Here is a 19,327-nt window from a genome sequence, read left to right on the forward strand (position 1 = left end):
TAACCTATGGTGGGGTTGGGAAGTGAAGCCAGTTGGACGATCTTGTTGTAAGGTTTGGAAGTTGTCAAGGCCAACTTTGCCAACCTCCCTCATGTGAGGCTGGATCTGTTCATGAACTCGCAGATATAAGGCTGCAACCCTCTCTCGTTTTACAATTCATCTCATCAACTCTCTACTCAGCCTCTCTCACCTTCCAATCAGTTCAACTTGGTTTTGTGTTCACTCAAGTAGCCAACTCGTTCAGGTTACTTAACACCTTCGCTCAACCACCACTATCGCTTGCTTACAGCTTGCACTCGTTCAAAACACCTTCGTTGATATCACGAAACCAATCTCGCAACTTTCACAATGAAGTTCGGTGCTGCCCTTTTGGTCTTGGCCACCTCGGCCCTGGCTAGCAACGTCCGACGAGGAGACGAGTATGAGAACCCCGACTACAGCGGCGGAGAGTACGAGGCTCCCGAGGCTCCTGCGGACGACTACGGATATGGAGACAAGCATGGCAGTGGCTACAAGCACGAGGTGACCCAGGTCGAGGTCACTTACACGACTACAACTGTCTGCCCCGTCACTTATACCCACCACGAGCAGGGATAGTAAGTTATCGAGAATCGACCAAGACACTTGCAGAGCGCTAACTTGAGAAAAGCACCTACTACGAGACTAAGCTCACAACCTCTACAGTCACAGTTGTTGAGGCCAAGACTGTCGATGTCACTGTCAAGGAGCCTGATGTTTACAAGCACTACACCGATGTTGAATATGTCACTCGAACATCACTGTGCCCTGTGACCGTCACCAAGACTGTTGCCGGAGAGGTCATCACAGAGGTTTACACGACCACCAGCTACATCTACGATGTTGTCAAGACCACCGACTACGAGCACGTCAAGCAACCTGATGTGACAAAGCACGAGACAGACGTCGTCTACAAGACCAGAACCACTGTCTGCCCTGTTACTGTCACCAAGACTATTGCCGGCGAGGTTGTCACTGAGACATACACCACCACCAGTGTCATCGAGGAGGTTGTCCAGTCCACCGACTATGAGCACGTCAAGCAGCCCGATGTGACCAAGCACGAGACCGATGTTGTTTACACCACTCGAACCACTGTCTGCCCCGTCACCGTCACCAAGACTATTGCCGGCGAGGTTGTCACCCAAACCTACACCACCACCAGCGTGATTGAGGAGGTCGTCAAGACCACCGACTATGAGCACGTCAAGCAGCCCGATGTCACCAAGTACGAGACCGACGTTGTCTACAAGACCAAGACTCACGTCTACCCCGTCACTGTCACAAAGACTATTGCCGGTGAGGTCATCACCAATGTCTACACCTCAACCGACTACGAGGTTGTCAAGGTCCACAGCACTGTCTACGACAAGGTTGAGCTTCCCGATGTGACCAAGCACGAGACAGACATCGTCTACCACACCAAGACTGAGGTCAGCCCCGTTACCGTCACCAAGACCATCGAGGGTGAGGTTGTTACCAACGTTTACACCTCCACCTCTCTTGTTGTCGAAGAGGTTGTCACCACCATCCCTGCCTATGAGACCATAGTCAAGACCCTGGGCAAGGGCGTTGTTGTCACCCAGTACTCCAAGATTGTCCAGACCGTCGGTGGCGGCACCGTCTACCAGACTGTCGCTCCTCAGCCCACCACTGTTGAGATCCCCGAGACTGAGGTCGTCACCCAGCCCGAGGTCACCGTGCCCGTACCCGCCACTCCCACTGCTGAGCCCGAGCCTGTCGTCAACGGCGCTGCTGTCGCCGCCAACAAGGCTCCCGTTTTCGCCTTCATGGCTGGTATCCTTGGCGCCGTCGCCCTCCTCTAAACAACACCAACTGTTTAGACACAACGCCAACAGCACTGCTAGATGGGCCCTTCTTCTGTTATTTTTCTTCTTTACATCCTTCACCTTCGTAAAAAGCAGGACGTGTCCCTGGGGAAAGGACACTTTATTTAATTCATCGCGAGCATCAGTATCGCATTGCACACTCATTTCAAGCATGGTAAAAATGGGAGGATGGGTCTTATGGGTTGGCACTTAACGTCGTGGATGTGGGTGTTTGTCATTTTACTTTCTGTTCCTCATGTATATATTATTACACCGTTTCAGTTGCAGGATATTATGGAAGGATTTGGATAGGGTTACGATAGGATTAGTAGGTAGTTAATCTGACGATGCGTTGTTGGTATACCTTTACTGGTTCACCTTGTGATTGACCATGAATATCAATGAATATTGCCTTCTTTAATTTAGCGGCTTGGGAAGGCTACGCTTGGACTTGGACAGCCTTGGATTCATCAATAAACTTTGGTAGCCTGGTGTATTGAGGTGGCTGGTCGGAGGCGTGAAGGCTTTTGCATCGTCTATTAATGGCCCTCTCTAGTGTCAATACAACAATCATGCGGAAACAATCAGAAGACCCTTTCAAGTTTCCTGGCTTGCTCTCGAACTTTGTGATAGTTTACTTGGCCACCGTTAGATATCTTCCAGAAACAAATCGCTGAGAGAGTAAATGTCACTGTGCGTTTTTGCGAGGCCCGTTAGAAGTTCCTGATAGTATGTACGATTTTTTATGCACTACAGTTACTAAGTACCAGCACTATTATCCATACAAGGTTCGATAGTTTATCATTTTACTTACCTACTGTTCGTCTAAGTGTGTGTAATTCTTGTAGGATATCACAAAGTACTACCTAGCCAATATTCTTTCTACGCTCCTCTGTGTCTAACAACTCCCATGTCCTATCATATCAAATTGCGTCCGGCGTGTAAACTCGACCAATGTCTCAGCCTTTTTCAACGGCTTCTCTCTGCCTCTACAGCTTGGACTTATAGATGCTGTTGTAAGAAGCTCTTGACTGATAAGATACCCCACTACCACCACCCACTTCCCGTCTCTACAGGGCCCGGAGTAGCATTAGTCCGCTAAATTCAGTCTAGGTATGTGAAGCTCGACTTAGACAAAGCATGGATCGCAGCTAAATATCCAAACAATCTTTACCAACACCTACGACAACGTCAAGATGGCGCCCGTTGATCGCGTAGACCACAATGCCCTTGAGCGTGAGTGGTCATGCAAACAATTGTCAGAATACGCTAACAGACTTCAAGAACAGCTCAAGGATATCATCCAGGATCTTTACCAAATAATGGTCCAAGTCTCAACCTACGATTCCGCCGGCCGCTCAAGTAGAGAAGTCCTCATCAACGAAATGTACCACACGCCCGACCACTCCCTCTCTGTCAAAAGAAACTAACAAACTTTAGCAAAACCCTCTCCGAGTCCCTCCGCACCCTCCACGCCTCAGCTTCACCACCGCACAACCTCCCCTCCGTCCCACCAGAACTCCTCGAATACGTCGAGCACGGCCGCAACCCGGACATTTACACGCGAGAATTCGTCGAGCTCGTGCGTCGTGGCAACCAGCTCATGCGCGGAAAGCTCAACGCCTTTGGGACTTTCCGCGACGTTCTGGCCGAGAATATGACGACTGCTATGCCTGAGCTGCGCGACGATGTGGCCCAGGTCGTGGAGGCCACAGGAGGTGTGCCGCCGGGGAGGAGGAACGGCGAACATTCGCAGCCGCAGCAGAATGGTGCTACTTCTAATAACCATGCATCATCGTCGGCTGCTTAACTGGTGATACTGGAGACGATACATGATTGCAATGCTTCTTTTTTACGCGATAGTTATTTTTGGGTTGCAGGTTCTATGATACCCTAAGCGCGTGTAATGCCACGCAACTGAATGTATTATCTTTAATGTCTCGCTGATATTTCGTGATTTTAAGCCTCAATTAGACCGAAAGACAACTTCTGTTTCAAGTTGATGTTTGGGAAACAAAAGTACGGTCGAATAGATATAATCGTGATTGATTGAAATTGGGTATCGATGTATAACTCCAACAAAGACAACTATTCATTTTTTGGCCTTTTGACAATGTATGCAGCAAATAATTTAGAGGAATCAGTCTAACAGAGTTCGTAGTCGTATCCTAGGTCCCTTCGACCTTAGCAATAATATGTAACCCATTATCCTTTCGCATTGCCCTGCTCAATCATTGATGTCTATCCCTGAAACAAACGCCCCGACAATGGTATGTTGTGTAGCATATGCAAAGTGACCCTTATATGTGCCGCCGGTACGTTCTACAACGTTAAGGGTGCTTTCTACGAAAGACCGGGATATGTTTTGTACATATGTATGCGGATCCAACTAGCGCCAGAGCGAGGATCACCACTTGCCATGGAAGCAAGACGGCTGCTGCCATGAAGAAAGTACCGTAGCGCCGTACAGTATCGACCAACCGGTCATGAGCTTCCCGGTTCTGTTTCTGGTCTTGGGATTTGCTTCCTGTGGTGGGCTGCGGATAGACACCCTCTTCGCCAAAGGGTGCTGCGTCCTCGTCGTCCTCTTCCTCGTCATAATAATACGAGCCCTCATCCTCACTATCCTCGACGTCGTCATCGTCATCATCAGCGCCATATGGTCATGAGAAGTTGAAACCACCAGGGTATCCTCCGCGCTGTTGTCTAGGATCACCACCAAAGTTGAAGTGGGCGCCGCCGCCGCCACCGGGGAAGCCTCCAGCAGATCGGAAGCCACCGCCGCCACCACCACCGAAGCCCTGCTGGCCCATCATGCTGAAGAGGATCTCAGGGTCAATACCTCCCATACCTCCACCCATGCCGCCGCCACCGAACATGTCGTTAGGGTCCATAAGGTCATCGCCATTATCATAGGCAGCACGCTTCCTAAAAAGTAAAGTCAGTAACTTGTTCCAGTCTTGTGCATTCGGAGGGTCTCTTACTGAGGATCACTCAAGGTCTCGTAAGCCTCCTGCAAGTCCTTGAACTTCTCCTCGGCCTGAGCGTCGCCGGGGTTCTTGTCGGGGTGAAGCTTGACAGCCATCTTGCGGTACGCCTTCTTGATCTCGACATCTGTAGCGGTCTTCTCAACACCGACGATCTTGTAGTAATCCTTTCGCTGGGCCTTCTTAAGCTCTAGTTCGGCTCTGCGAATTTCCTTGGCGATGTTGCGGTCCTCTGGCTCGAGCTCTTGGATCGCCTTCCATTCCTTGACTGCATCGTCCCATCTCTCGGCACCACCCAAAGCGTTGGCCTTGGTCTTGCGGGCCTTTGTGTAACCAGGGTCGAGATTGATAGCCTTTTCACAGTCGGCAATAGCATCATCGTATTGTTTGAGCTTAATCTTGCACTGCGCCCGGTTCTGCAGAAGCTTCGAGTTCATGCTCTTGTTGGAGGGATCAATTTCCAAAGCATTGGTATACTTCTCAATAGCAGGCTGTAGACGTCCGGCCTTGAAGTCGGCGTTACCCTCCTCCTTCATGCGGTCAAGTCGCTGGACAATCCTCAGCCACTTGACAGCATCACGGAAATCAGGGTCACAGTTGATGGCCATACGGAAGCACTGGATTGCCTTGTCGTTCTCGCCTTGGCCGTACAGCACACGTCCGCGGAGGACAAGAGCCTCGGGGTCTTGGTTGTTGTTTCGGAGGAGGTTCATGGCAATGTTTTGTGCCTCTCCCAAAGAGTTCTCACGTCCCATCAATAGATATGCCTCTCCGCGCATAAGCTGCCACTTGCGAGGCTTACTGACACGGTGACCGAGGCCGCGCTCAGCAAGGTCAAGAGCGTGAAGCACCATCGACATACCAGATCCGTTGCCCTGCTGAAGAATGTCACGGGCGGACTGGATGTGGTGTAACATCTCCTTTGCCGGGACCATATCCTTGGCGGAAGGTGGGGGATCAATACGGCTGAAGGTCGTCAAAGCTTCCTCTGGTCGGCCCAGACCAGTGTAGATACGGGCCAATCGCAGAAGAATCTTGGCATTATGGGGATCATAGTCGGCAGCCCTGGAACAATCGTCAAGAGCGTGCTCAAATTGACCGTTGGACATATAAGCCGCAGCTCGGTTGCCTAGATAAGTAGCGGAGAAGGGGAATACGTCGACAGCTGCGGTTGGATGTCAGCATTTGGAGATAATTTATACTAAGCGGAAAAGGTTGTGGAAAAAAGAGCCTCGTGGCAGGCGGCGACGCATACCTTTGCTGTACTGCTCGATGGCCTTGTAATAATTCTTCTCCTTGAAGAAGCGGTTGCCCGCGTTCTTGTAAGACTCGGCATCCTCCTCGGGTGTGATCGTTGGGCTTCCGGGGTTGGACTTGTGAGGAGGAGGTGGAGGGGCGCCATCATCATGACTTGATCCGTTGGGGATGGGAACGGAAAAGTTGGCCTGGGCGTTGGCTTTTGGGTTGGGAGGAGTGGTTGAGCGAGCACCACTGACGGGCTCGCTATCGACATCCATAGAATTACCGTTCATGGCTGCGGCAAGAGCGGAGAGTCGCTTGCGTTCTTCGGGAGGGAGGTTAAGAGGATGCGTCTCAGGCTCGTACTTGGGTCGACGAGAGGAATGAGAGTGTGAGTGACCGGGGTCGGTGGATTGCCTCGACAGTCTGGAAGAGCGGGAGGACTTTGTTGGCTCGGTTGTGGAGGGGGGCCGAGATGATTTCCTTGAAGACTTTGAAGGCGACTTCTCGCGGGCGGGCGATGAAGGCTCGGAGGAGTATGGCGGTGGTTCAGACGAGTCGTGCTCGCGGTCGCGCTCCTCGAAAGTGGCGGATTTCCTTGAAGAGGAAGGGGGAGGAGTGGAGGAGGAGGGAGAGGGAGAGGGAGTTGGCTTCTTGCCGGTACCAAAGAAGTTCTTCATTTGAAATTGGGCCAAAGAAAGTTCCGTTCCGTTGCCAGATTATAACTTTAGTAGTCGGAACCTATGAAAGAATCCCCAAGAATCCCCGTAACAAGCTTATGCTGGATACTTTACTGCCCGAGTCGATGCCCTAAACGGGCGTTAAGAAAAAAACCGATTTTTTTTTCGGGGCCGTGTCCCTCTCGAGTGGCTCCTCTCTGGGGGACAGAAACAGGTCGTGCGGCTCTGAGCCTAAAGGGGGTGAGAGAAGTACAAGTTACAAGTGTACTTGGAACGCCGTGGAATATGGCGGATTGGACTGGCTGAGGCTGAGAGGCAGAACGGCCGGTCGGTACTAAGACAATGGGAGAATTGGAGAATTACAAAGACTCAGATGATAAAAATATTATCAAAAGGCAAGAAGTGATTCAAAGAGTAGAAAGAAGAGTAGGTAGAGTCAAAATAAACAAAGTCGGGGGCAGGGAAGGAGGAAGTGATGAGATGATGAAGGAGAAAATGACGACCCTTGTTGAGTCAACAACTACTACAGTGACTGACTGACGTTAATGAGACGAACCGGGCGGGCTACGAGAGTGACGAGTGACAAGCTCAGCCCAGCCGATTTATCAGCCAGCCAGCTTTCCATTAGGCCAGGCCAGGCCAACTCATGCCAGGGATTCAGATACATGCCTTTTTGAATCCATCTTCCCCCAACTAAACATGGGAAAGAGAGGCGGACTAAAAAGACTACGCGCGAAAACAGTGGCTAAACTGCCTGATTATTTCCTATACTAGTAATCCGCCTCTCCAATTCCGCCTCTTGTCAACCTGTCGGATCACTGCAAAAGACATCCTTTGAAAGAGAAGGCTGGGCTCTGCAGGTATCCCCAGTTGCCGGGTCGGCTCACGGCGGAAGCCTACCGTTGGCACATGGTTTAGTCTAAGCGTTGAGGTTTATTTTATTCTCTCCTGGCCTCAGGAACTGACGGATAGGACAATAAATTGTGTTGCTGTCACATCAATCCTACTTTGAATCACGTCTAAATAGGAGACCCCGAGACTCTGGCAGCACATAACATGTTTGCCTGCTGTGCGAGTATCTTGTATCTCGTTCCCCAAGATACTGTCACCTCTCGCTTCAGCTGCTTCAGAAACCCCCCACTATGGGCCCTCGGGTATGATGGAGTTATGTCAGAACCAATTAAGCAAGGACCATGTGCAATGACAATGAAGTTTAGCGACCAGGACCAGGACCATGACCATGACCGACAGTCGGAAACGTAGTCTGTAGTTCTTGTCACTTTAGTCTGCATATGCAGTGAGTTGTCCTGAGACGTTGAGCCAACCAAAGTGCTAGATAGTAGTAGAGTTGGAGGTTGGGATATGAGTCTACAACAGTCTAGCCTGTTTGCACCAAACTCGATGTCAACTTATGATAGAAATACAAAGACTGTATTTGTACTTGAAACACAGCCGTAATGACGATATACACTGAATCCTACTCATCATCTGCCAAGGCACAGCAGGCAGATAAAAAGCAAGCCTGTCTAAATTACAGTACTCTGTACATACAATTCCTCGTCCTCTGTAACCCCGCGCCAGCTTTAGTGCCCGTAGCGCGTACCTCACCCAGCATACGGATACGGCCCGCACAGACTAGACTAATCTAATATCGAGGCTTTGCGCATATCCAGACGTCATGTTTCTAGAAGGTTCAGTGGGGCCGTTCTCGGGACCCTGGAAAACGAATTGTCACCAGCCATCCTCGATTCCTACAGGCTGGCTAGGCTAGTCGTTAGGCGCCCTCACAAGGCTTTCCTTGTCGTGTCTTGACAAACGGCTTAACCGCCGCCGAGTTCGGGTGGCGGGTTAAATCCATGTCTTTATTGCCTTTTGCTCGTTGTCTGGTGAGAGAAGCTGGGATCCTCAAGGGGCTTGCGTTTCGCTTGGCTGCAAATCATTGCAGCCCACGGCTCCCCGGATTATTCTCCTACGCCTATCAGCTCCAGCCAGCATCATATACATACCAACCGGTTCATATACACATGCAATGCTTCTGCCAACAATTATATGGCATGCAGAAATTGCTTTGAATGACTCTATATGTGTCATTATTACTGTCGGAATTTAAAGTTGTGTCATAGCTTTTTTGTCGCCGAAACGGCTGTTGATAATACCACGTGCAACGACAACATCAGCCGTATTACACCGGAAATCGTCTAGGTTGTACATCCGGAAGTGAAACCAGTGTAAGCTTTAGCCGATTCCCAATATTGCCTGACCCATGGAGTATCTGAATCAGAATACATATAACTGGAACAAGCTAGCAGTCACAGCCGCATCATTAAGATGTTTTTGACCAGTTACCTAGGTAGCCAATGTAGAAAGAGGTCTACTGTTGAGCAGCTCTTTTTCCCAAGTTGAAATGCTTCGTTGGAAATAGAAATAGGACATTGCTGTGGTGGAAGAGTCTATACTGTGATACCAAGAGAAAGGAAGGGAAAACGAATATAGCGATATTACCATAGAATAGTCAGCGTTATAAGTATCGAGTCCTAGTCATATCCTTAATATGCAATTGCATCACGGTGGTTTCAAACAACAGTTGTACCGACTGTGTAAGTGATGGTTTATACAAAATGGCCACCACTACAATAATGTTGGCTAATTGTCTGTAAATACACGTCCACAAGCGTGGACAATTAATCGTGTTCTCATTCGATGACCCATGCTGTTCCGAAGTGCTCAAACCGATGAACAATACCCAAAACCCAGTATCCTTTCCATGGCAAACCCGCCATGGTTTCACCCCAAATAAAACAAAAAGCAAGACGACATTTCCAGTCATTGTAGGCTCGTCATCCCCGAGAATTATGCTCCAGCCGTGACGCCCTATCGATGCCAGCAGGCCTGTACTCCATACCCTCTACCCAAGGCTTCCAAGATACTGTAAAAGTAATAACCACAAAGCATTTTAGACTTCGTTCTCATCAGGGTTATCTGAACCGTTGTTGGACCCCATGATGGAGCCGACAAACTCTTGGTACTTGAACACCTCGCCTCTCTTGGCGCCCAGATGAGCGTTCATGTTGCGGTTAAAGGCTCGACGTCCAGTGAATCCGTTCATGATCTTATCAATCTCGTTGGCAGACAAAGCCTTCTCGCCAGGTTCGGGTGCTGTCTGTAGAAGCGCGTTACGCAGCTCAACCACGTCCACCTGACCGCTGTCATCGTTATCGAAAGCTGAAAAGGCGGAGAGCAGGTCGGCGCTATCAGATAGAGCTGCTAGTGCATCGGCAAGCGAGTTGAGAAACACTGCTAAACTGATGGTTTGAGGCGCTGATGTGGGAAAGAAGAGACATACATCAGCCGGAGTAGACGGTAAACCTGTTGTCTGTTGTTAGCTGCTGTTGCGATGTCCATTCTCTATTGTGTGGTTCATACCTAGCTGGTTAAGCATGTCGGTAACGTCTTCTCGGTTCACAACACCATCGCAGTCTCGGTCCATGATCTGAAAGGCATCTCGTAGTGTTCGGACTTGTGTCGCTTGCAATTGCGATAGCGCATTGCCGCTGCCGAGTGACTTGGATACTGGCGTTCGAGGCGCAATCAGTCGCGAAGGTGATGGGGAATTCATTTCGTCTTTCACAGGTGTCTTGGGCTTTGGTGTCCAGCTGGGTTGTGTGCTTGTGGGAGTGGTAGCTCTAGCGAAGCGTGATGTAGAGCCAAAGGGGCCGGCCTTTGTAGGTGAACCAGTCGGTGTGACTGTGGTATTTCGGAGGGGAGACGGTGAGGCAGGAGATTCGGCTCGACGAAATGGAGAGCTGCGTGTAGGAGAAGAGCCATAACCAAGAGGCGAAGGCTTGTATGTAGCCGGTACAGACTGAAAACGAAAGTTAGCTGGGCCGGGCGTCACTTGTCAGGGATTGTTCGTCATGGAGCGAGTACCATTGTCTTGTACGTGGGGCCGTCCGTGTTTGACGAGCGGAGATGGGAAAATAAACAGGTTTGGGAGAGACGAGGAAGAAAAAGCGATGATTTGAGGTTGACCGATGGCGATTACAGGAGGTTACAGTATAAGACAGGCTATGGATTGGGTGGTTGGTTATGGATAGCCGTTGTCGTCATTCGGGGAGGACTTGAGGTTGTAACAGTAATGCGCTTTAACGAGGTTCGCCAAAGTAAACAAGAAAGTGGTTCCCAGGGAGATGCATTGAATTGGACGCCACAGATATGGCGCAGTCGCGATGGGATACGCCACAGATGAGAAGCCAAGACGATGCCATGGATGGTGGTGGCATGGCACTCGCATGGCGCTAAAAAGAGCATGGGTGCTCTAATCTTGGAGCCTACCACAAGCTGAGAGCTACGATTTCAGGGGACGCAGGGGAATGAGGGCGACCCTTTTTCTGAGTGGGGACGAGTTTTGAGTGGTTGAGAGTCTATTTGATGATACTTTACAGCTTTCAAGACGACCAGTTAGTGTCAGTTATTGAAACGCTTGAACACATTTTTGGTTAACCAAGTAGGTTCAATCAAACCAGTAGACGATACCGATATTGCAACAGCTTAGGAACCGTTTTCAGGGGTTAAGCTAATCCATTAAATGAGAATGAGGGGGGAAACAAGGCTGGACCCGACTTTGTGGATATAGAACTGTTAACGATCTCTTAACCCTCTATACATGATCCAGCCGACTACTTGCTCTGTGACCTTTGTTTGTTTCCCAATTCTTGCATTGTACTGGTCACTATATCCAATTCATCTCGCTTTGTTGCTTTCAGTTCTGTCCTACCTCCATCGTCTTGCCTCCACGCCAAGTCAAGCCTCTTGACCAAAGTCGCACCCACATGATTCCGTGGCGGCCCATGTCTCAGCTACAAGACTGTCTTTAAATCTGTTTCTGTTGCATGTCCGATAGCAAACAAGCAAACAACTGACAGTGGCACATACAGCTGTTACCATTCACTGCTTTTAATTGAGGAGAATTAGGTGACGCTCAAAGTGGAACATACAAGCGTCGATCCCACTGCGCATTGCATTGCAGTACATACATAGTACAGAGTACACCGCATCCTTCAACCATTAAGCTCTCTGTCGGACATCCCGAGTCGAGACGCAAAGGAATCGCATCACCCAATCCGGAACCTACGAGGGTGTCGTGTTTCGTGTCTCAGAACCCTGGTCTGATTCCGTCTTCGGCCCTGTCTCGTCTCCGCCTCCGCGCTCCATCTCCGTCATGGCATCTGGGTTCCAGGCAACGCTGCCATTCTTTTCAAAGACCACCAACAGCCACGGCCACAAGCACAGCGCCAGCAATTTCTCCAATGCTTCATTGCCCAACCGACGAACCTCCTTGGCCTCCTTCCACTCCTCGCGCCCAGAATCGCAAATGTCCCAGGCCTCACCACCTCCTTCGAGGTCACCTCTGCCACCTCCTGGGCCCGAAGCCGATCGCATGTCCGACCCCAATTCCCGATCAAAGACGCCTTCGACTGGAATATCCTCGCAGCATTCTTCTCTCTCCGCACCTCGGCGAACCAACCCTCATGCTAGGCCTTCCAGAAAGTTACGCTCCCAGTACCCTCGAAGCTCCACCGAAAACCATGTCGAATATATCCTTGTCGCATCCTTCGATATTGATCGGGGCCCCGTCATGGAACACCAGTATCCAGTTGCGATCACGGGAGACGAGAACATGTTGGCTGAACTCATGTTGCCCGATCAAGCCCATGCCCGCAACCAGGATTGGACAATATTCTTTCTCCACAAGGACACGAGCGAAGAGGACGAGGATAAGGAGCGCAAGAATAAAGAGAGTCGAAAAAAGAGGCGTATGAGAAGACGTGATAAGGCGGCTGGTGTAATCAACGAGGAGGAGGGGGGAAATGAGGATGACCTACCAGAAGAGGAATGGGACGACGATGAAGAAGACGACGAATCGAGCGATAGCGAACCCGAGGGCGGCGAGGGTCCTCCTTTAATTTATGTGCTGAATCTAGTCAACACAAAACATGACAAGTCAGTCAAGCGAGGTGCCATCGTCAAGGCCATGGCCATCTGCACGCGACATCCCTTCTTGCATATATACAAGGCAAGTAGCCTTCGCACAAACCTCTTGTGCCTGCGCGCATCAGCTAACCGTACCTAGCCGTTACTACTGTTGGCTTTGGAGGAATACTTCAAAGCACCTGTTCCAGAGACATTAGCCATGCTATACGACTCAGTCAACGCCATGGATTTGTCCCTCATGCCTAGACTCAGTCTTCTGGAACGTCATCTATTACAAGCAAGCGACAACAGGGATCTCTTCGTAGAGAAATTCGAACAAATGATCCAGATGCGGATAGCCGAAGACCAGCGTGAGGAGGCAGCGGATGCTTCGTTGGAGGCGACAAGGAGTCCAACAAGAATGACCGGTATATCAAGGGCTGGCACAAAGGCCCACGTTGAGGGCGGCCAGTCGATTTACTCTGTTCCCCGCGATACACATGAGTTTGAGAGCAAGGTCATGTACAAGGGCATACCGATCCCTATCAAAGTCCCTGTTGCCGTCATGCCGGAAACCGTTGGCGACTTTTCACTCATTAAGCTCATCCAAAACTTCTCAGACACTCATCAGAAATCACCACAACCTTTCCCGCTGCATCCGCATCTCACCACCAATGGAGCAAACACACATCCCATCATAGTGCTGGCAAATGCGCTGTTGACACAAAAGAGAATCATCTTTATGGGACATAACATGCCTTCAGGCGACGTCGCCGAGGCTGTCCTGGCCGCGTGTGCGCTAGCCTCGGGCGGCATTCTTCGAGGGTTTACACGACATGCCTTCCCTTACACCGATCTGACCAAAGTCGATGATTTGCTCAACGTGCCCGGTTTTATCGCCGGTGTAACAAACCCAACCTTCGAACTCCACCCCGAATGGTGGGACGTCTTGTGCGATCTGCCGAGTGGAAGGGTCAAGATCAGCGCAAAGATCGACCCTGCGCCTGTGACAGAAGGCCTGCTGTACTTCCAGCAGCAGAATGCAGCCTTTGCAACCATAGCAAGCGGTACGACGAACACAAGCCAGGACTTGACGGGCGATAATGTCTTTATGGCTGATGTTCTGAGGAGCATTGCAGCAAGACACGGCGAACGTGTGATTCGGGCCAAATGGAGGGATTGGGTTGCAAAGTTTACACAGATCGCGGCCAAGTTCGAGGAAAGCGTGTACGGAGCTAGTGCCCTGTACATCGGAGGCGAAGACCAGGACTTGATGCCGCAAGGGGCCAATGGGCATGGATACGTCTGGCCGGATGACACAGCCAAGCATAAGGAACTTGCTGGAAACGTGACAAGAATCGAAGGATGGCGCAACACCCGTAGCTACTACAGCTTCATCCAGGTAAGGGCACCGTTCCTGAGGAAGTAACTTGAGACTGACTCTTTACAGGACTTGGCACAGATCTATACCGTCAGGCCCCTGAAGGGTCTTGACCTCGCTCATCTTCATGATCGTCTGCGAATGCAGCGCTTAACGCCTGCACAGAGCAGAGACATCTATCTCACGGTTTCTAAACACGTGCACACATATGATGAGATTTGTCTACTCCTCAGCGTCGCTCCTGAATCTCACGCAGGGCTGTTCTATCTCGGACTCGGCCTATTCCACAAGGACCGCGAAGTCCGTCTGAGAACAGCAGATCTATTAGAACGAATCGCCGACCACGAAGCTGGTCAGCACTGGTGGAGGAGTCTCAGTCGATTTGAGAAGCTAGCATATATGCGGCTCCGGCGAGAAGTAGATGCAGAAATGCAAGCAAAGCTAGAAAAGGAGGGTATAAGCCCAGAGATGGAGCGAGTCATCAGCTAGCTGATCGTTATGGAGTTGATATTTGGGCTGGAGAAATGTTGACGGGTCATTAATGCTAGAGGGGTTATGACATGGGTTTGCATTAGATATCTTTCAAGACTCATCTAGGCGGCGTTTCGATCAAATATATGGGCAAGGAACGACAATCATGGTTCGCGTTTGTCGATGGTTACGTATGAGTGAATTGGAATAGAATATTATCATTTAATTTGCTTTTTGTGTCCTTTGATCGGAAGTGCTACGACCCATTCTTAGCCAACTATTCTAGTGCCATGTATCATGGCCAATATCCAAAAGCCTTTGCTTCTCGTAAGCAGAATGTGCTGCTTTGTATTCCCAAGATGGCGCCGTAGAGAACTCCAACCGACTTTTGTCAAAGAATTGTTGGCTTTTCACCTATCTTACAGCGCACTACGTGGTAGTCACAAGAGACCGAGAGCCTTGGCAGCGTGCTTGACGTGGTCCTCACCAAAGGTAGAGATGAAGAAGTAAGAGTGATCGTAGCCCTGTAGATATGTCAGTATTGAGTTGTTTTGCGATGTAAGAGTGAGACTCACGTCTTGGTATCGGAGGGTCATGCCGTCGATGCCGGCATCCTTAACAGCCTTCTCAAGGTTCTCGGGGAGGAGCTGGTTCTGCTTGTAGAAGTTGTCACCAGTGCCCTGGTTTTGTTAGCAATGCTTTCGTTATGAGATTGGACTACAATTGGTAACTCACCACATCGATGAGAGCAGGGAAGTTGCCCTTCCAGCTCTTAATAAGCTCAGTAGCATCGTGCTTCTTCCACTCCTCCTTGTCCTCGCCAAGGTAGCCCTTGAAGGCCTTCTCACCCCAGGGGCACTGAGAAGGGTTGGAGATGGGAGCCCAAGCGCTGACACTCTTGTACATGCCGGGGTTCTTGAGGAACAGAGTCAGAGCACCGTGGCCACCCATTGAGTGACCAGAGATGGAGACACGTGATGAGTCAACCTCCTTAAACTCCTGGAAGATGAGATCAGGCAGCTCCTTGGTGATGTACGTCTCCATCTTGTAGTGCTGGCTGTAGGGGTCCTTCTTGGCATCGATGTAGAAACCAGCACCGCTGCCGAAATCGTATGAGTCGTGCTCACCGGGCAGGTCGGTCTCGCGGGGAGAAGTGTCTGGGTAGAGAAGGGCAAGGCCGAGCTTGGAGGCGTGGGCGTGGAGGAAGCCCTTCTCTGTGACGTTGTCGGGAGTGCATGTGAGACCAGAGAGATAGACGAGGAGAGGCGCGGGCTTGGAAGATGAAGCGGATCCGGGGAGGTAAAGGGTTGCGTTCATGGGAGTTCCAGTGACGGCGGACTTGTGAGACAGCTTGAGGAAGCGTCCACCGAAGCTGTTGATGGTGGCATTTGTAGTGAAGGCCATGATGACTGAATGAGCTTTTGGTATTGGGTGAGATGGGTGAGACAATGCCAATTAGGGGTATCAAGTTGATGTTATTCAAGAATGAGAAAAGAGGAAATAAAACAAGAACAAGAATCGTTCGGTAGTTGGTTTGTTATGAAATAGTCAAGCTCTCTTTGAGGAGGGGAAGCTTCCAGTCAAGACGTGATCTGGGGTAACCTTTACCCCACTACCATCATCAATACTGGGATGCCCGCTATCAAGACATGACGAATGCCGAATTATCTCCCCGATTTGAATTGATTCCCCGCTCCGGAGTCCGGAACCTCGTCCGTGTCACCGGTCGGAGGCAAGATACGGCTTGTCTTTTGCTGTCACATATAACGAGCAGTTACGCCTCTCATGGCATACGGCGCTTCGTTGTTTGTCTCATATAGGTAGCAATCAGACCTGAGACCGTGTAATTCAAGTCGTCAATCTCATTATATTGATCCATCTGAAGCCAAATGCTAAAAGATCATCGGTGCTATCTCTGCCAAGTCCAGAAAACTCCGTCCGGCATTTTTGCCCATTACTCCGTACCCAATTAATCATATCCATGACTTCCATGTTTTATCGTTATCAACCAATCGAGAATCTATCTGCGCGTACAGTCGAAGCTGCTGATGATATCGCTCCATCCGATAGCAGTCAAATTGTTTTTGTTCTCATAGTCGTAATCCACTGAGCCAAATGTACATCCCGTAGGACTCCTGCAGCTGTCGGTGCAGTTGGTCGTACGTGGGTAGCAGTAGAACTCTTCGCCGTCTGGGGAAAACGTGGTTGTGTTGTGATAGAAAGGTTCTTTGAGTTGATGACATTTGTCAAGCTCATACACCTCATAGGAGCAAGTGCCTGTTGAGTTGGCACCTGTGCACAGCAAGACCTGGATCACAAGAGGTTAGTATAAGCCAAGACATGAGATGAGACAAGGATAAAGAGTCAAGAATGTGGAACTTACACCTCCAAGCTCTCTCTTGTGTAGAAACGGTAGAGGAGAAGCAGATATGCTCATGGCTGAAGCAAGTGTTGTGATGGCAATAGAGAACTTCATGGCTGCTGTTATATATCCGTATTGCTGTATGATATCCAGACAGTGGTTATTGGAGTTCCAAAGCCGTGAATGTTTTGCTTGAATGAGACAAAGTAGTGAAATAAATGATTTGAGTCAGATTCTCAGCAGAGGTTGGGATTGAATTGTTTATATATGTTGGCAATAGGCGAGTATTAGTCGATCATTCGACGGTTTATTGCTGCAAGTTGTGTACCAACCTCCTCCTGAGGTGCGACCAATCGACCTTTTAACAAACTTCCACTACATATGACTTCACCGAAATCGTCTGCTTTTCTCCGACGTACGAATCGTGTGACTACACTAGACGCAACCTTTAATCATCGCTTGATTAATTACGCAGGGTCGAGAGATCTCCGCCGACGTCATGTCAACCGATTAGTTCAACAGCGTTGGGCGTGGTGATCATTCTGTCATTCTTTGATGTCCACACCACCTTTCCAATGCCGTTTTCTCGAATAAAATAAGCAAGAAACGCCAAGTCGAGGACGGCTAGCTGCGTCAAAGTTAATTTGTATGATCTGCGAAACTACGGCTGTCACGGCTCTTTCTCTAGGCCTGGCCCGTTTCCCGTTTCCGGATCGAGGTGACACACGAGGTTAGAGGTAGGACAAAGAATTCTGGGCCTATGGTTGGACAATTCAATCCATGGTACGGATATAGACAGAGTAACTAAGGATGGCCTCATATGTGCACAACTACAGACGCTGCAGAGCCTGTATCCTTACATTTGAGAATTGACAAGATATCTTGTCCATCACGTTAGAACTGTATCGTATTGGGATTGCTCCCTTGCTTGGATATTGGCCGTCTATCAAACCTTGTGACGTATATGAGGAGGTTGCGCATTTGTTGTCCAAGAACAGAAGATGCCGTCATGTCTCGCGCCGCTGTTTCAGTGAAACACAATTTGGCCGAGCCTGTCTAGACCATGACACCCCAAACAGCCCATCTTCGCTTGTCATTTCCACGAGCGCTTCCACAAAGCAGATCCAGACTGGGTTGGATGTGACGTGATAACGCCTGCCGATGGGCCAGTACTGCAAGGGGTTTCTCTCCGTCTTCGTCAACGGCCTCGCTAGAGTCAATCAACACACTCGTGCAACGAAACATAGAAGCATGTGATTTCCTTCTTTGTTTTTCTAGTTCCTGTGTAAACCAATCTCAAACGCCGCGCTTATACAACATTAATTAACCTCCTGGTACACTACTCGACATGCCAAGCTAGAGGGGAGCGCACGACGTTCCAGTTCGATTGTGGTCTAAACAAGGTCGCATGGGTATATGCGCCCCGCGGGCAATCGCTTTGTTTCGTTCCGTGCTTGTCCTTATTTCGCTTACTGCAGTAGTTCCTCGCAGGTCCAGTCCTCGTAGCTTCACCAAACGCGTTAGCAAGGCCATTCTACCACGGCAAGTATAATCACTACTTACTAGCCATCGGGCATGTAGCGCCGCACGATCAGGGGGATCTTCTTTTCCCTCATCTCCTTGATCGCAATCTGCAGGGGATCTGTCTCACCCTCGAGATCAACAAGCACAGGCGCATTCATGCTGCAACTAATTAGTCTTGCTGCATCGCTACAATTCATCAATGTTTTGCAAACCTGATCTGCAAAGCGCGTGTGCCGAGAATACGCGCTCTCTCGTACTTGGTCATGTATGGTGTTGTGGTTCGCTCGCTCTCGGGGATCTTCTTGTCTTTCAGGAGTCTATCACCGCCCTTCACCGCGTTCGCGATAGCAGAGGGATCTCCAGAGTTGATAATGTTGTCGTCCTGGTTCTCTTGTTGGTTCTCGCCATCCTCGGCAGGCTCAGGGTCGTAGTAGTCGTTGATCTCCTCATCCTCGTACATGGCATCGTCGCTGCCTGGTAGTTAGAACCGCGTGCGCTTCAACGAGAAAGCGAGTAAACTTACCCTCCAGCGCCAGCCACATCGCCTTCATCAAAGTCAGACATGATTTATGATGTGGATAAAGTGTTTGTGGAGAAAAAAGGGTGTTGCGATCGAGAGTTGTATGTAATGAATGGTTTCAGGAACAATCAATCCAACCTCGTAAAAAAGTTCTAGAGAAGAACAAAGTAAAACCTGGTTTGGCCGATATTTAGCCGGCGCACCTCCAAAGAACAAACAAAGCTTAGGCGCGGAAGCTGCAAAGTGGGTCGTGCCTTCTGATCCCTGTCGATAAATCATCCGCCCCCACCAAAAAAAAATCAAGGCCACCGCCTAAAATGAACTTAATTCTGCCACTTGAAAGCTC

At 49.8% G+C, this 19,327-nt stretch overlaps 8 protein-coding genes across 8 annotated transcripts, besides 1 other annotated feature; 3 read left to right on the forward strand and 5 right to left on the reverse strand.

Moving 5' to 3' along the window:
• Positions 1-348: 348 nt before the first annotated feature.
• Positions 349-1,844, forward strand: FPSE_01570 (uncharacterized protein; the record flags this gene model as incomplete). The annotated part of the gene is made up of 2 exons (XM_009254690.1): positions 349-596; positions 650-1,844. 2 exons carry the CDS (start codon positions 349-351, stop codon positions 1,842-1,844), a joined length of 1,443 nt encoding a protein of 480 aa, XP_009252965.1.
• A 1,199-nt stretch (positions 1,845-3,043) lies between these two features.
• Positions 3,044-3,657, forward strand: FPSE_01569 (uncharacterized protein; the record flags this gene model as incomplete). The annotated part of the gene is made up of 3 exons (XM_009254689.1): positions 3,044-3,083; positions 3,132-3,234; positions 3,288-3,657. 3 exons carry the CDS (start codon positions 3,044-3,046, stop codon positions 3,655-3,657), a joined length of 513 nt encoding a protein of 170 aa, XP_009252964.1.
• Positions 3,658-4,510: 853 nt separating this feature from the next.
• FPSE_01568 (uncharacterized protein) lies at positions 4,511-6,753 on the reverse strand (the record flags this gene model as incomplete). Its single annotated transcript, XM_009254688.1, has 3 exons — positions 4,511-4,775; positions 4,832-5,999; positions 6,090-6,753. 3 exons carry the CDS (start codon positions 6,751-6,753, stop codon positions 4,511-4,513), a joined length of 2,097 nt encoding a protein of 698 aa, XP_009252963.1.
• Positions 6,676-6,719: a repeat region.
• A 2,953-nt stretch (positions 6,754-9,706) lies between the features above and the next one.
• On the reverse strand, positions 9,707-10,369 carry FPSE_01567 (uncharacterized protein; the record flags this gene model as incomplete). Its single annotated transcript, XM_009254687.1, has 2 exons — positions 9,707-10,119; positions 10,177-10,369. The coding sequence occupies 2 exons, from the start codon at positions 10,367-10,369 to the stop codon at positions 9,707-9,709; spliced, it is 606 nt and encodes a 201-aa protein (XP_009252962.1).
• A 1,602-nt stretch (positions 10,370-11,971) lies between these two features.
• Positions 11,972-14,593, forward strand: FPSE_01566 (uncharacterized protein; the record flags this gene model as incomplete). The annotated part of the gene is made up of 3 exons (XM_009254686.1): positions 11,972-12,775; positions 12,884-14,125; positions 14,174-14,593. 3 exons carry the CDS (start codon positions 11,972-11,974, stop codon positions 14,591-14,593), a joined length of 2,466 nt encoding a protein of 821 aa, XP_009252961.1.
• Positions 14,594-15,015: 422 nt separating this feature from the next.
• On the reverse strand, positions 15,016-15,979 carry FPSE_01565 (uncharacterized protein; the record flags this gene model as incomplete). The annotated part of the gene is made up of 3 exons (XM_009254685.1): positions 15,016-15,099; positions 15,151-15,255; positions 15,311-15,979. The coding sequence occupies 3 exons, from the start codon at positions 15,977-15,979 to the stop codon at positions 15,016-15,018; spliced, it is 858 nt and encodes a 285-aa protein (XP_009252960.1).
• Positions 15,980-16,595: 616 nt separating this feature from the next.
• Positions 16,596-17,051, reverse strand: FPSE_01564 (uncharacterized protein; the record flags this gene model as incomplete). Its single annotated transcript, XM_009254684.1, has 2 exons — positions 16,596-16,883; positions 16,959-17,051. The coding sequence occupies 2 exons, from the start codon at positions 17,049-17,051 to the stop codon at positions 16,596-16,598; spliced, it is 381 nt and encodes a 126-aa protein (XP_009252959.1).
• A 942-nt stretch (positions 17,052-17,993) lies between these two features.
• FPSE_01563 (uncharacterized protein) lies at positions 17,994-19,025 on the reverse strand (the record flags this gene model as incomplete). The annotated part of the gene is made up of 5 exons (XM_009254683.1): positions 17,994-18,147; positions 18,411-18,443; positions 18,501-18,620; positions 18,674-18,931; positions 18,985-19,025. The coding sequence occupies 5 exons, from the start codon at positions 19,023-19,025 to the stop codon at positions 17,994-17,996; spliced, it is 606 nt and encodes a 201-aa protein (XP_009252958.1).
• Between the last annotated feature and the right edge of the window lie 302 nt (positions 19,026-19,327).

Source organism: Fusarium pseudograminearum, chromosome 4 (genome assembly GCF_000303195.2).
Source record: "Fusarium pseudograminearum CS3096 chromosome 4, whole genome shotgun sequence".
Taxonomy (NCBI): Eukaryota; Fungi; Ascomycota; class Sordariomycetes; order Hypocreales; family Nectriaceae; genus Fusarium; species Fusarium pseudograminearum.